We start from the raw sequence: 14,936 nt of genomic DNA, 5'->3' as shown, positions 1-14,936 counted from the left end.
AAAAAAAAAAAAAAAAAAGTACTTCAGCCCTGTAGCTTTAGTGTTGAACTCTTAAATCATTCTCAGTACCATTATCACACCTGAGAGAATTAGTATCAATTAATAATATCACATAGATGCTGTCCATATTTAAATTTATCCAAATGGCCCCCAAACATTTATTACAGTTTTTATGTAACCTAGAATCTAATTAAGTGTCATACATTGCATTTGTTGTTGTTACATATCTTTTGTCTCTTTTAATCCTAGACTGTATTCTATTCCCCAATAACCTTTCATTCAGAAGTTTTAGTAACCATTACTGATCCTTGCCTGAACCAGAGATTATACAGAGATTATATAGGCCTTGCAAAAATGGTGGTTTTAAAATGTTGTCATTTCATCTGTATTTACTAGTGGACATAAAGAAGATCTCTCATTCTCTCTCAGCATCACTATGCATTGATGGATATTCAGTGGGTGGGGAGTTATAATCTATTACTATCATCATTTCTTTTGATGGTCAAATTATCCCAAATTTGTCAGCAGGTCCTCCTTTAAGCTAGCTTATTTGTGCGTATCTGTGTATGTGTGTGTGTGTGTTAATGTGCCTGTGTGTGTGTGTGTTTGAATGCTTTCTAGCTTTCTGGCATAAGAAATATGTTCTAGGCTCATCTTGGTCTTTCTCTGCTCTAGACCTGAAACTGTTACGTAGGTAGTCAGGCAGACATAAGCAAGGCAGGAGAGCCCCTACTGCCCCCCAACCAAGAATGTCACACAACCATCAGGTGATGGTCAGGCGGTTATTAAACTGCTTCTCTAAAATAATAATTGGTTGCAACTGGCATCAGGAAAAGGCCGTCTCCCAATAGATAGAGATACTTAAAGTTGGTGATCAGCAGCTTCCTGATAGGATCTCAGGAGTTGGTTGAGTGGTCTCAAGCATGCACACTAAGAAGCAAATGGCAGAGTTTAACCGGTATATGATCTTCCACTAGGAACACTCAACTGGTAAGGGAAAAACCCCTCAAGTGAGCATGTGCACAATTTTGGTAAACACACTGTGCGTGCAGCCTCTTTCAAGTGCTGGCAGTTCACTATGCCTGCGGACAGCCCACCCCAAACAAGAATCAGGGAAGAAGGATTGTAAGATCCCAGAAGCATGCCGATGTATAAAACCCCAAGTCAAAGGTCAAACAGTGCACTTCAGTCTCTCAAGTTGCTGGCTTGGCCCTCTCCCAGGTGTACTTTACTTCCTTTTGTTCCCTCTATACTTGTTAGTAAACTTTCATCCCTGCTCTAAAACTTGCCTTGGTCTTTCATTCTGCCCTATGCCCCATGGTCAAATTCTTTCTTCTGAGGAGGCAAGAATTGAGGTTGCTGTAAACCTGTACAGATTCGCAGCTGCTAACAAAACTAGTCACTTCTCCAAGTAGCTCTGGTTCCTTCGAATGGGGACTGCTGTTTAGGAAACAAGATCTGGGTGCTAGTGTTTAAATCACCTTTGCAAAAATCGTAATAGTGAGAAAATTATAACAGTGAAAGAGGTCTGACCTAACAACTTCTTCTTGCTTTTCACCTCCACACTTGATCATTTCTGAGTGTGAACCAAGCTAACTTTGGGAGAAATTTAGTTTATAATTTAATTTAAAATTTAGTTTATAATTTCAATGGTAATAACCCTTCCCAAAGCCATTTGTTCGGGAGCTCACGACATTTGTAACCTCCCCAGTTACTCCCATAAATAACATCACTATTGTAGGACCTGAGATTGACCTTTTGAGATGTTTTTTCAGGCTTTTGCATTTATGATGACCATATGGCCCCACCCAGACCAGCAACTCCTCTGTGGCCCCCACCAAAAGTGGACTCAGCTCATGAGGACCATTTTCTACACCCCTATAATTGCATTTCCAACCCATCAGCATCACCCATTCCCTAGCCCTCTGCCTGCCAAACTGTTCTTGAAAAAACCCTAACCTTGGTTTTTGATGGGAGGCTGATTTGTGTAATAATAAAACTGTTGAGTAGGGCATGGTGGCTCATACCTGTAATTTCAGCACTTTGGGAGGAGGCCAAGGCAGGAGGATTGCTTGAGCCCAGGAGTTTGACACCAGCCTGGGCAACATAGTGAGACCCTGTTTCTTCCCCCTACAAAAAAAAAAAAAAAAAGTTAGCCAGGCATGGTGGCACATGCCTGCAATCCCAGCTACGTAGGAGGCTGAGGCAGGAGGTTGCTTGAGCCTGAGAGGTGGAGGCTGCAGTGAGCCATGATTACACCACTCCACTCCAGCCTAGGTGACAGAATGAGACCCTGTCTCAAAAAACCAACCAAACAAAAAAGCTCCAGTCACTCATTTAGCTAGCTCTATTGCAATTCCCCTGTCTTAATCAATAATTAGTTCTGCCTAAGAAATGGGCAAGATGAACCCACTGGGCAGTTTCAGTGTCTCATAGCAAGGGGGAGATTCAAATTTGTAGAGCCTGAAGCTACTACAATTTTGGGACTTTTTTTTTTTTTTAAGGAAAGGAACATAAAGTTACAAATATAAAATTAGTATATGGCTTTAGAAGTGGTCCCTCAGTGAAGGGCTATAGATTTTAAGGTTTATTAGCTTCATTATTATTGGGATATTATTGTTTTTAGGATCGTTCAGTGAAGAGAATGTTCAAATGCAACACCACGGCTTTATTTCTTAGCTTCTGTCATTTCCTATTTTTATATAAACCAGAATGAAAATCATGCTTCCAGAGATTATCCATATATTTGTTCATTTGCTCTATCTTATGATTTTCACACAAGTGGTTTCCAGCCAGGCGCAATGGCTCATGCCTGTAATCCCAGCACTTTGGGAAGTCGAAGCTGGTGGATCACTTGTCAGGAGTTCCAGACCAGCCTGGCCAACATGGTTAAACCCTGTCTCCACTAAAAACACAAAATGACCAGGGCCAGGGCATGGGGTTGGGGAGGAGGGGCACCTGTAATCCCAGCTACTTGGGAGGCTGAAGCAGGCAAATCGCTTGAACCCGGGAGGTGGAGGTTGCAGTGAGCCGAGATCGCACCACTGCACTCCAGCCTGGGTGGCAGAGCGAAACTCCATCTCAAAAAACAAACAAACAAACCAACGAATGAAAAATGGTTTCAGAAGCATAACACCAGTATCCTACCAAAAACAAACCTACTAGTAACGTTCAAGATTTTCTTGCATTTCTTCTTAATATGTTATATGTCCTACTAAGGATATATAGCCAAAGTACTATATTCGAATGCTATTTAACTTTTTCTTTATGGTTACATTATCAATTCAATATACAATTAATTTTAATTTCTGTTTGAATTCAATTTCAGGGTTTGCTTTTTTATTCTCTTTGATTTAATTTTATTTTTTAAAAATGCAGAACAATGTTAAAAGAAAAATCTTAGACAAATTAAGTTGAACAGAGTTTAATTGTGCAAACAACAATTTGCAAATTGGGCAGCGTCTCCAATCAGAATAGGTTCAGAGAGACTCTAGCCCTTCTGTGTGTTTAGATTGATGGACAGGGAAAGGAAAATGATGGATAGAAAATGAAAGTCAGGTACAGAAACAACTGGTTTGTTACAGCTCAAAGTTTACCTTAGTTGAACAGGGTTTGAACAGTTGGCTGCCTTTGATTGGCCAACACTCAGTGATTGGCACAAGAGTGGGCTACAGTCTATTTACACATCTAGTTAGGTTAGAGTTCACTATATACAGAGAAAACTTTAAGCTGAACTAAAATATATAAGGAGGCAGCTTTAGGCTGAAGTTAATTTAACGATGTTTATGATTAAAAGTAAAAAAGATACACTGAGAAGTTTTACTCATCCCTATCCCTCTGTTACTGGAAGGTGGTCCCAATCCAAACCCCAAGAGAGGGTTCTTGGATCTCATGCAAGAAAGAATTTGGGGTGAGTCCACAGAGTAAAGTAAGGCAGGTTTATTAGAGAAGTAAATAAACAAAAGGGGCCGGTGCAGTGGCGCACGCCTGTAATCCCAGCATTCTGGGAGTCCGAGGCAGGCGGATCACGAGGTCAGGAGTTCGAGACCAGCCTGGCCAACATGGTGAAACCCCGTCTCTACTAAAAATACAAAAATTAGCCGGGTGTGGTGGTGTGCGCCTATAGTCCCAGCTACTCGGGAGGCTGAGGCAGAAAAATCGCTTGAACCTAGGAGTCAGAGGTTGGTTCCATTGCCTCTGACACTTCCACCCCATTCACGCTAATCCTCTATAAGGAACCATTTTTATTGATTTATGGCTTATTCTCTACTTTTTTGGTAAAAATCAGAAAATATGTATGCAGTTTTTTATTTCTATTTTTTTCTTAAGCATGTAGTCTATTATATACACTCTTTGCTCCTTTGCTTCCCCCGCCCCCGCATCCTCAATACATCCCAGGACTCACTTTACATCTGCTCTGCTCATGGAGATCTTCATTCTTTTTATAAATGGACAATAATCCGTTGAATGGCAGCTGGGCGTGTTGGCTCACATCCGTAACCCCAGCACTTTGGGAGGCCGAGGCAGGTGGATCACCTGAGGTCAGGAGTTGGAGACCAGCCTGACCAACATGGTGAAACCCCATCTCTACTAAAAATACAAACATTAGCCGGGTGTAGTAGGGCATGCTTGTAATCCCAGCTACTCTGGAGGCTGAGGCAGGAGAATCGCTTGAACCCGGAAGGCGGAGGTTGCAGTGAGCCGAAATCGCACTATTGCACTCCAGCCTGGGCAACAAGAGCGAAATTCTATCTCAAAAAAAAAAAAAGTCCATTGAGTGATGGATGCTCTACAGATGATCTAACTAGTTTCCTATGAAAGGTAATTAGATTGTTGCCAATACTTAGGTTGCTGTTTTAGAAAATTATATAGACTGAGCTATGAATTTAAGCAAGAAGGAACTTGAAGCCACTACTGCAAAATTATAATTGAGACAGTGAAAGAGATCAGGCCTAACCAACTCCATCTTATTTCTAACTTCCAAGCTGTCCTTATTCATTCCTAGGCATAGACTGAACTAACTTTGAGGAGGAACATAGTTTATAGTTTAGAACAAAGACAGTAACAGCCCTTTCCCAAAACAAACCCTCTTCTTGCCTGGGGACTAGACCACCTTTATAGGACTAACAAATTAGCCAAAAGATTAGAAATTATGGTTTAGGAGTCATACAGCTGGAGGCTACAAGATTCTGACCCTCCACAAATTGCTCCTGGGAATAACATCACTATTGTAAAGCCTAAAACCAGTGCTTTAGAGATATGTTGCAGACCCTGCACTTGATGGATCAGCAGGCACCACCCAGATCCATAAACTGGCTCAGCTGATCCCACGGCCTCCACCCAGGAACTGACTGACTGCAAGACAGCTTTGACTCCCTATGATTTCACCTCTGACCCAAATAATCAGGTCTCCTGACTTGCTGGCTGTCCCCCACCCACCAAATTGTCCTTAAACACTTTGATCCCCCAATGCTTGAGGAGACTGATTTGTGTAATAATAAAACTCCAGTCTCCTGCACAGCCGGCTCTACATGAATTACCCTTTATGTATTGCAATTCCCCTGTCTTGATAAATCAGCTCTGTCTTGACAGCGGGCAAGTTAAACCCACTGGGTGGTTACAAACTGTGTACCCAAGCAATAGAAGTAACAACTTGGGAAGTATTTGAAACCCACTGACGACCAAAATTCCTTTAACAATTTTGGTCTATTCAGTCATTCATCCATTCATGTAACCACTATTATTGGGTATCAGGAACTGATATTTACTTAGAACGTTAAGAACAGTATTCATCTTGACATACGAAATCATCCAGTTACTGAAAATGGGTTTACTAGCTTCCTTACAAAGAGGTTGCTTGGATTTATAAAATATGAGGCAGCTAACCGGAGACAAGGAGGTAGAAAGTGGTTCATGTACCCAATTTTTATTTTTCACTTTGAACCCAGAACACTCACGATTCCAGGCCAGAAATTCAAGTCTCTGCAGCTAGTTCTGACTCCAGTCCTAGGGTAACAAGCCCACCAAGCATCCAGGAAAGATGTTCTGAAAACCTTCTTTCTTGCGGGGTCAGGAGGGCAGCAGAATTTTGGGACCAAATCTCAACAACTGGTTTTGGTTTCCTCACTCAACAAGCCACAAGTCTGCAGAGTGAGAGGAAGGGGTAAGGAAAGGGTGAATGGGCAATGGAGCCAGTCCAGGACAGGGAGCTGGTCCTCTCTAACGACGACCCCACCCGCTTTAGCTGTGCGACCTGGGGCAGGTTACCTCGTGTCTCCTAAGCCTGATCTCCTAATTAGGGGGCACACGTCTTTCTCGAGGAAATGCTGAGAGTATCTAATGGGAAAACGTGGGTAAACATCTTAGCTAAGACCCTTGCCCACGGTAAGCCCTTAATAAGTAGTTATTTTTTCAATGGTGGTGATTACCATCGTCATTATTGTTTTGTATTTGTAATCACCACTGCCACGACCATCACCGACCTCTTTTACGCCTCCACCAGGATCCCCACCTCCCAGCCTGGCAGTTCCAGGCTCTGGTGACTCATTTATTTCCTGGAAGCCCTCTAGGCAAAACTTTCCTCTCCTGAGTGACTCCTTCTCAGAAGGCAGGAGATCCCCCAGGGACTCGCGCCCTCCAGGACTCAGCCAGCCGCGGGGGCGCCTTCCCCGCACGCCTCTGCCGCCTGTAGGACGCGGGCGGGAGCGCCCCGGGCTGGGTTCACGGTTTCGCACTCCTGCCGCCGGCGCCCCGCGGTCCCGCCCTAGCAGGCTCCCTCCCGCGCCCCTCCCCGCCCGCTCCCTCCGCGCTCTCGCTGCCCAGCCACATCTTCCTCTGCTTTCCACCCCGAGGGACCATGTCGAGGCTCAGCTGGGGATACCGGGAGCACAATGGTGAGCGCCTTTTCCTGATCCGAGGGGAGCTTTGGGCGGGGGGGCGGGAGGACTGGCGCGACGCCCCGGCGCTCGCTGACCGCACACTCGGCTCACACTTTGGGAAACTTTTCGGTTCCTCTTTAAACCTAGCAGCACTCCTCAGAGCCCAGTGCAGGAAGCGGAGAGCTGGCTTGTCAGGGTGGACGGGTTGTTGGTAGTGGATGTGAGCGTTGGTGTGTATCTCTATCAGGATTCCCCAAACTCCCAAGTGTTCATACGTGTGCGTTCACCTTCATCTGAAAAGCCAAGGACTTTGCCTAGTAACAGCCACTTATCAATTAAAGGCTTGGAAATTAGAAGTCTGATGACACACTTTGATGAAATAAGGACAAGTCCGCTTTCAGTCTTTTAAGCTCACTATTCACTTAGGAGAAACAAATCATAGAAAATCTTTGGAAATATATTTAGGAAATCTTAACTTGCATTGTGACATTGAAGACTAAGTTGGCTTCGTGGCAAACAAAAAACTGTATGTTTCCTAATAACTGTTACTGTAATATTCCCACAGCAATTTGCAGTTGGTTGACTACTACTGGGGACTTTGGTAAGGGTTCACGTTCTTGCTGGAAATGAAGTTACATCGTGGGTTACTTCTTCACTCTTCCTCTCTTTCCATGCTCATCCTTGCAGGGTGAGCAAAGGATTACTGAAATTATAGGATAAACAATAACGAGACATACACTTTTCATCTTGCATATCCCACATTATCAAAAGTAAAAACATTTTTTCTTGTTACTACGTTAAACTGATTGTTTCAAATAATAATTATTTGAAATAATCGCAGTGACACCAAAAAGCCTTATAGTAAATAACTGGCAAAATTAAAGCCTGATTTAGCCATTCCTCAATGTGCATATATTTCAAAACATCATGTTGTACACATAAATATATACAATTTTTGTCTTTTTAAGGAGTAAATACGTAATAATAATTAAAGAAAAAAATTAAGGCTGTGAATAATAATACGTTCCTTCTATTAGCATGTACATGATTGAATAGTATAGAATGGTCAAATTTTATAGAAAGTTTAATTTCACAAACTAACAGAAAAATTCCGTTTCTAATTGTAGCCTGTTTAATTTCTAATTGTAGCCTGTTTTTAAACATGCTAGTTTAAAAATGGCAGCAGGTAAAATTTATAACTTTAATAATAAAGTGTATACACAGACTTCTTCATTAAGGCCATAATTATAATCTTACATTTTGCTAATTTCCAGTGAATGTTTAGGGGGAAAACATGACAAATCTATTTTCATTTCCCTCTCTGCTGAAGTCGTTTTTATTAGAGTTATTTAAGAGTCATTGAATCCCAACTGCGCTCTTATGGTAGTTAGGAAGAAGAAGGGTATTTCAATCAATGGATATTGATTACTCTTTAGTAGGTTAGAAATTACTGGCCCAGATGAAGCTTATTTCAGGAATTTAAAAAATTCATCTTAGCAAAGCCATTAATAAGGAGTGGTTTTGTATTTCTGTTAGGAATTGTTCTGTTAGGAGTTAGCCATTCCCTTCTTTTAGATGCAATCTCTCTCTGAAGACCACATCCTTACTTAACGGTGTGGTCTTCAGAGAAAGATTGGGAAAATCCTATTGGAAATGTATTATATACTAACTAGGCAAGGTTTTTGTTTGTTTGTTTTTTGTTTTTAAGATGAGTCTTGCTCTGTTGCCCAGGCTGGAGTACAGTGGCACTATCTTGGCTCACTGCTACCTCTATCTCCTGGGTTCAAGGGATTCTCCCGCCTCAGCTCCACCGAGCAGCTGGGATTACAGGCATGCACCACCATGCCTGGCTAATTTTTGTATTTTTAGTAGAGACAAGGTTTCGTTATGTTGGCCAGGCTGGTCTAGAACTCCAGACCTCAAGTGATCTGCCTGCCTTGGCCTCCCAAAGTACTGGAATTACAGGCGTGAGCCACCACTCTGGGCTTAACTAGGCAAGTTTTATTGTTGTTGTTTTTTTTCTGTTTAAACATTGGTAAAACCAGTGACTGAGCAGATAAAAGGAAACTTAAGCTGGGGATAGCAACACTGATGAAATAAAACATCAAGTCTTGAAGCCCTGAAAGGGTACTGCCTTGACAAATAACTTAAGATGTCTTCCCCTAACTTTTGACTGCTTTATTAGTTTAGTTTAGGGAATGTAACATCACTGAAAAGTGTGTATCACTGTAGATATTTAAAAGTTCCTAAATCAATTGAGCAACCACCACATATCTCTAATTAAGAATTCTGCTGGCCGGGCTCGGTGGCTCACACCTGTAATCCCAGCACTTTGGGAGGCCGTGGCGGGTGGATCACCTAAGATCAGGAGTTCAAGACCAGCCTGAACGACATGGAGAAATCTCGTTTCTACTAAAAATACAAAATTAGCTGGGCGTGGTGGCGCGTGCCTGTAATCCCAGCTATTCAGGAGGCTGAGGCAGGAGAATTGCTTGAACCTGGGAGGCGGAAGTTGCAGTGAGCCGAGATCACGCCATTGCACTCCAGTCTGGGCAACAAGAGCGAAACAACGTCTAAAAAAAAAAAAAAGACTTCTGTTTAGGCTGATTATGGTGGCTTGCACCTGTAATCCTAGCTACTCAAAAGACTGAGATGGGAGGATAGCCTGAGGCCAGGAGTTCTAGACTAGCCTGCTGGGTCATGGAGGGGACAAGGAGGAGAAGGAGGAGGAGGAGGAGGAAATTTTTTTTTGGAAAAATTGAAAAAGGGGATGTCTTTAAGAGGCAGGGTGCTGAATTGACTTTGGTAGTTAGTAGATAATATTGGAAATGTGATACAAAGTATTATTACTTTTATTTTATTTTGGTTTGACTTTTTAGAAAAATAGTTCTGTTTACAAATGACTGGAAATAGGAGAGCAAAGCAATTAGGAGAAGAAAGCAACTCTTTAGTGACTGGAAGAATATCACCTGCATGTTGTGAAACACACATTGCGTATTTGAAATTGAATTTTCATTAGGTTAACTCTTACTTGGTGGCAGTGAAATAGAAGGCTTTTTCTGAATTAAGGGGGAAAAAAGGTCTGGGTTATATATAGAAAAAGTACTCAGAAAGATGGTAAAATTATTGAATAAACAAGGCTTTTTCTGTAATACATTCTAAGCAAGGACTTTTGATGCTCAAGTGGCTTTGAAGTCCAGTTTGTCAGATGACACCTTTAAAGCTAAGTGTATAGTTATATATTTATGCTATGACTTTTTGTGCCTGAAGGATATGTGAAAGAAAAAACATGTGTATGTGTGCATTCTCTTTTGCAAAAATGATGCATAGTAAGTGGTATTAGATTTAGAATTTGGGTCAGGCGTGGTGGCTCATGCCTGTAATCCCAACACTTCGAGAAGCTGAGACATGCGCATCACCTAAGCCCATGAGTTTGAGACCAGCCTATAGTGAGACTTTCTCTCAACCAAAAAAACAGTTTTTATAAAAGTAGCTGGGTGTGGTGGTGGTGCACACCTGTATTCTTAGCTACTTGGGAAGCTGAGGAAGAAGAATTGTTTGAGTTTGGGAAGTTGAGGCTGCAGTGAGCTGAGATCACACCTCTGCATTCCAGCCTGGGCAACAGGGCAAGACCATGTCTCAAAAAAAAAAAAAAAAGATTTAGAGTTTTATGCTTTAGAGTTTTTTGATGATTGTGATATATTGCATTTCTTTAAATATTACTCTAAACTGTATCATTTAAAAATGTTTTTTGGTTGTTGTTAGTAATATGTTTAATGAATTGTCATGCTATGATGTTTTAATTAGTACTTGATTTTTAGTGAAAGATTGGTTAGCAAAGTAGGTGGGTAAACCTTAGTAGCCCAGTGTAGGTGGTGATAGCTGTATAAATTTCAGGAATAGTAGAGAGAAGAGAATAAGAACCTATAACCTATAAAGTGACTCACATTTGTAGAATGATGTGGAGCTTACATGAAACTACAGCTTTGCTGCTGATTTTGAGAGGCAAGACTTTACAGAGTCTTCCAAAGAAGTAAAGAGGATTGAAAAGGGAACTGTCAGCTGATTGGCTCGTTTCAATTTCCCTAATGTGTCTGATTTGTGAACTGGATACGATTTTGACGTTTTGAATAGAGGACCGGGATGACACTTGTCTCTTGTGTTGAAATTCAAATGTAACATTGGCAAAATAACCACAGAAGAACCTTCTGAAATGAAGAAAGAGAGAAATAAATTACAACCTGACTCCACTGCAGATAATCAACAATATTACATTTCCTGATATGGTGCAGCCATTTTATTTGGATTATCCTAGGTGAAAAATTTGTATGTTTTCTTGGTATGCCTGTTGCACATCACAGGTAATTGAGTGGAGGCCTGAGTGACACTAGAAGATAGCACTGAGTGATAGAAGGAAGAATAAAGAAGTAAGCACAGTATCTTTAAGAATGACACCCTTTCTTTGCTTCATGGCTTTTTTCAGCTTTTTTGACTCTCCCAATCTGCAAACTTGACCTCTGGAGCAACAGCTCATTCTTGGAGCTGAGACTGTATGTCATTGTTTTCAATGATGAATTGTATTATTGTTTTTAGTTTGGTAGAAGGTTACCTTTGGAGAGTACTTTATAAAATTTACAGACTCCTTTGTCTACAAGGGTTAGTTTAATTTTGAAAATGACTTAAGGCACACCAAGAGTTTCCCACATCTATAATAAAAACAACCCATCTTGTAAAAAAAACAATTAGATGCCAAGGACCTGAGGATGAGAATCTCATTGTATTAATCTTTGCGTTTTCTTCCATTTCAAGCACAGCGCGTTATACTCAATGTATGTTTGTTGAGAGAAAGAACTTATTTAATCCTTTTCTTTTGGTCCTATATATTTAAGGTCCTATTCACTGGAAGGAATTTTTCCCTATTGCTGATGGCGATCAGCAATCTCCGATTGAGATAAAAACCCAAGAAGTGAAATATGACTCTTCCCTCCGACCACTTAGTATCAAGTATGACCCAAGCTCAGCTAAAATCATCAGCAACAGCGGCCATTCCTTCAATGTTGACTTTGATGACACAGAGGACAAATCAGGTTGGCTTTTCTTTTTGTGTGTGTGTGGTGGTGGGTGAAGCGTTTGAATAATTAGACTACACTTTTTTTTTTTGAGACGGAGTCTTGCTCTGATGCCAGGCTGAAGTGTAATGGCACGATCTCGGCTCATTGCAACCTCCTCCTCCTCCTCCTGAATTCAAACGATTCTCCTGCCTCAGCCTCCCAAATAGCTGGGATTACAGGCGCGTACCACTATACCCAGCTATTTTTTTTTGTATTTTTAGTAGAGTCAGGGTTTCACCATGTTGGCCAGGATGGTCTTGATCTCCTGACCTTGTGATCCACCTGCCTTGACCTCCCAAAGTGCTGGAATTACCTTCGTGAGCCACCGCGCCCAGCCTAGAATACACTCTCTAATCTTTCATGTTTTGTTTTTGCTAGACCTGGAATTTGTCAAATTGAAGCATATTTTTTCTTCGTGTGAATTGAGGTATCTTGTTATATATTTGAACCTTCAGATAATTTTACCTTAAAATAATAATGAGTATTTAGAAAAGGATATGTTGCATGATAATTTAAAATTGACCTTAACTTGTTATTATAACTTAGAATTTACCATTATAAAAATATTGAAGTTTAATAGCTTTTATAAATATTTCATGATTTGTTTCTGCAAAGTATTAGCCGTAATTATTTTAGCATTTTTTGCAAACCTATAATGCCATTTAGTACATGCTTTAATAGAAAAAGTTTAGTTCTTAAAAAAACTTATTCCCTTATTTTAATTGCCAAAGTAATATCCACTTATAGTAAATAAAACAATATGGAAACATATGACAAATATTAACGTCTCTTTCTTCCCACAGTCTCTCCTGAAGTAACTACTTCTTCCATAGTATTTCAGTGCTTAGTTATGTATACATACATGTGTATCATCCTTGCTTTGCATTTTCTTATTAAAAATACATTTGGAATAATGCTATATAACTCTGAAATTTTTTTCCCATTTACAAATATTTTATAGACATCTTTCCAGATTAAAATATATCTTGTTTAAAAAGCTAAACTGCAGCCAGGTGTGGTGGCTCACACGTATAATCCCAGCACTTTGGGAGACTGAGGTGGGAGGATTGCTTATGTCCAGGAGTTTAAGACCAGCTTGGGCAACATAGTGAGACCTCATCTCTACAAAAAATAAAATATTAATCAGGCATGATGGGGTGTGCCTGTAGTCCCAGCTACTCTGGAGGCTGAGGCAGGAGGATTGCATGAGTTCAGGAGGTCAGGGCTGCAGTGAGCCATGATAGTGCCACTGTACTCAGCCTGGGTGACAGAGCAAGCTCCATTCTCAAAAAATAAAAATAAAATAAAAATAAAACAATTTAAAAAGTTGAATTGTATTATCTATGCTCGTATCGTAATTTATGTACCATTCTCCTAATAATGAACATTGAAGGGAGGGAAAGTAGAAGTTTAATTTTAAAAATATATAAATATTGGAAACTTTCTGTATATTCCCTATTAATACTTTTTTCTAGGACATGTAATCATTTCATTTAATGATTAGTTCTTGGGATAGTGTCTTTCACACCATGAATAAATAATGGACTCACAGATTATTTGTTAATTTATTAAGTGATGAAAAAAACATTTTCTTAAAATGAATGTTTAATCCCTCTTCAGACTATCTACTGCCCAAGCAGAGTTTCTGCCCAAGGTGTCAAGTTTAAGTGTAAGATGAGATAAAATATTAGAGAGAATCATACTTGGAAACACTTTTTAGGGTCTCTGACAGATTGTTTTTATTTTTAGTCTAAGATCAGGATGGAGCTGTATTAGCTATATTAATGAAAAAAATATATAGTTAATTTTTAAAAATCTTTAATTGAAAGAAAGTTTTTACTTATTAATAGAGCCCTGATTTAGATTAGTAGTAATATCTTATATTTATGTAAAGCTTTATTGTTAGCAAAAATTATAAGCCCACACACATTTTTTCCTCATATTTGTCAAATTCATAAAAGTAGTAAGTTTTTTTTTTTTTTTAAATCTATTTTTTTGAGACAAGGTCTTGCTCTGTTGCCTAGGCTGGAGTGCAGTGGTGTGATCATGGCTCACTGCAGCCTTGACCTCCTGGGCTCAAGCAATCCTCCTGCCTCAGCCTCCTGGGTAGCTGGTACCACAGGCATGTGCTCTCATGCCCAGCTAAGTTTTGTATTTTTTGTGGAGACAAGGTTTTGCCATATTGCCCAGGCTGATCTTGAACTTCTGGGCTCAAGGGATCCACCCACCTCGGTCTCCTAAAGTGCTGGGAGCCACCATGCTGGCCTAAGTAGTACATTTTCATCAGAGCATTGTAAAAAATGCATAAAGACAAATAAATACATGGTATTTTCAACTTTTTGGAAGAAATGCAAGTAAGGAGGGACCTGGCCTTTTGTATACATATTCAACTATGTTTCTTTCAACCCCTCAGTTTTGTGAATCTATGTTAATAAAAATGGTTAAGCCAGGCATGCTGACACACACTGGTACACCATGCTGCTGGGGAAGGAGGATGATTAGTTAGGCCCAAGAGTTCGAGGGCAGCTGGGTAACATAGGAAGACCCCATCTCTTGTGGTTAATGTAATTGATTTATTGTAAAAGTGTCCAAGTCTTCTAAATACAAAGTTTATACCACCCATAATTGTAGTTTGTTACTGTTTACAATATCTCAAACATTGAAAAAGTGAAACTGTCTCAGAAAATAAAAAGACAAATAAATAAAAAAATAAGGCCAGGTGTGGTGGCTCACATCTGTAATCCCAGCACTTTGGGAAGCCGAGGTGGGCAGATCACCTGAGGTCAAGAGTTCGAGATCAGCCTGGCCAATATGGTGAAACCTCATCTCTACTAAAATACAAAAATTAGCCAGGCGTGGTGACACACATCTGAAATTCCAGCTACTCAGGAGGCTGAGGCAGGAAAATGGCTTGAACCTGGGAAGCACAGGTTGCAGTGAGCCAAGA

The 14,936-nt window shown here is 40.4% G+C and overlaps 1 protein-coding gene across 1 annotated transcript in view; it reads left to right on the top strand.

The window, feature by feature from the left end:
- The first annotated feature begins 6,621 nt into the window (after positions 1-6,621).
- The window catches only part of CA13 (carbonic anhydrase XIII), a 40,672-nt gene continuing 32,357 nt past the window's right edge, over positions 6,622-14,936 (top strand). Inside the window, exons 1-2 of the mRNA XM_011995643.1 lie at positions 6,622-6,893; positions 11,768-11,965. Of these exons, the coding sequence (XP_011851033.1) occupies positions 6,857-6,893; positions 11,768-11,965 (235 nt within the window). The 5' untranslated portion in view covers positions 6,622-6,856. The remainder of the gene's footprint in view (positions 6,894-11,767; positions 11,966-14,936) is intronic.

This window comes from Mandrillus leucophaeus, unplaced genomic scaffold (genome assembly GCF_000951045.1).
Source record: "Mandrillus leucophaeus isolate KB7577 unplaced genomic scaffold, Mleu.le_1.0 Scaffold494, whole genome shotgun sequence".
NCBI classification, from domain to species: Eukaryota; Metazoa; Chordata; class Mammalia; order Primates; family Cercopithecidae; genus Mandrillus; species Mandrillus leucophaeus.
This window is presented reverse-complemented; position numbering and strand designations above follow the sequence as displayed.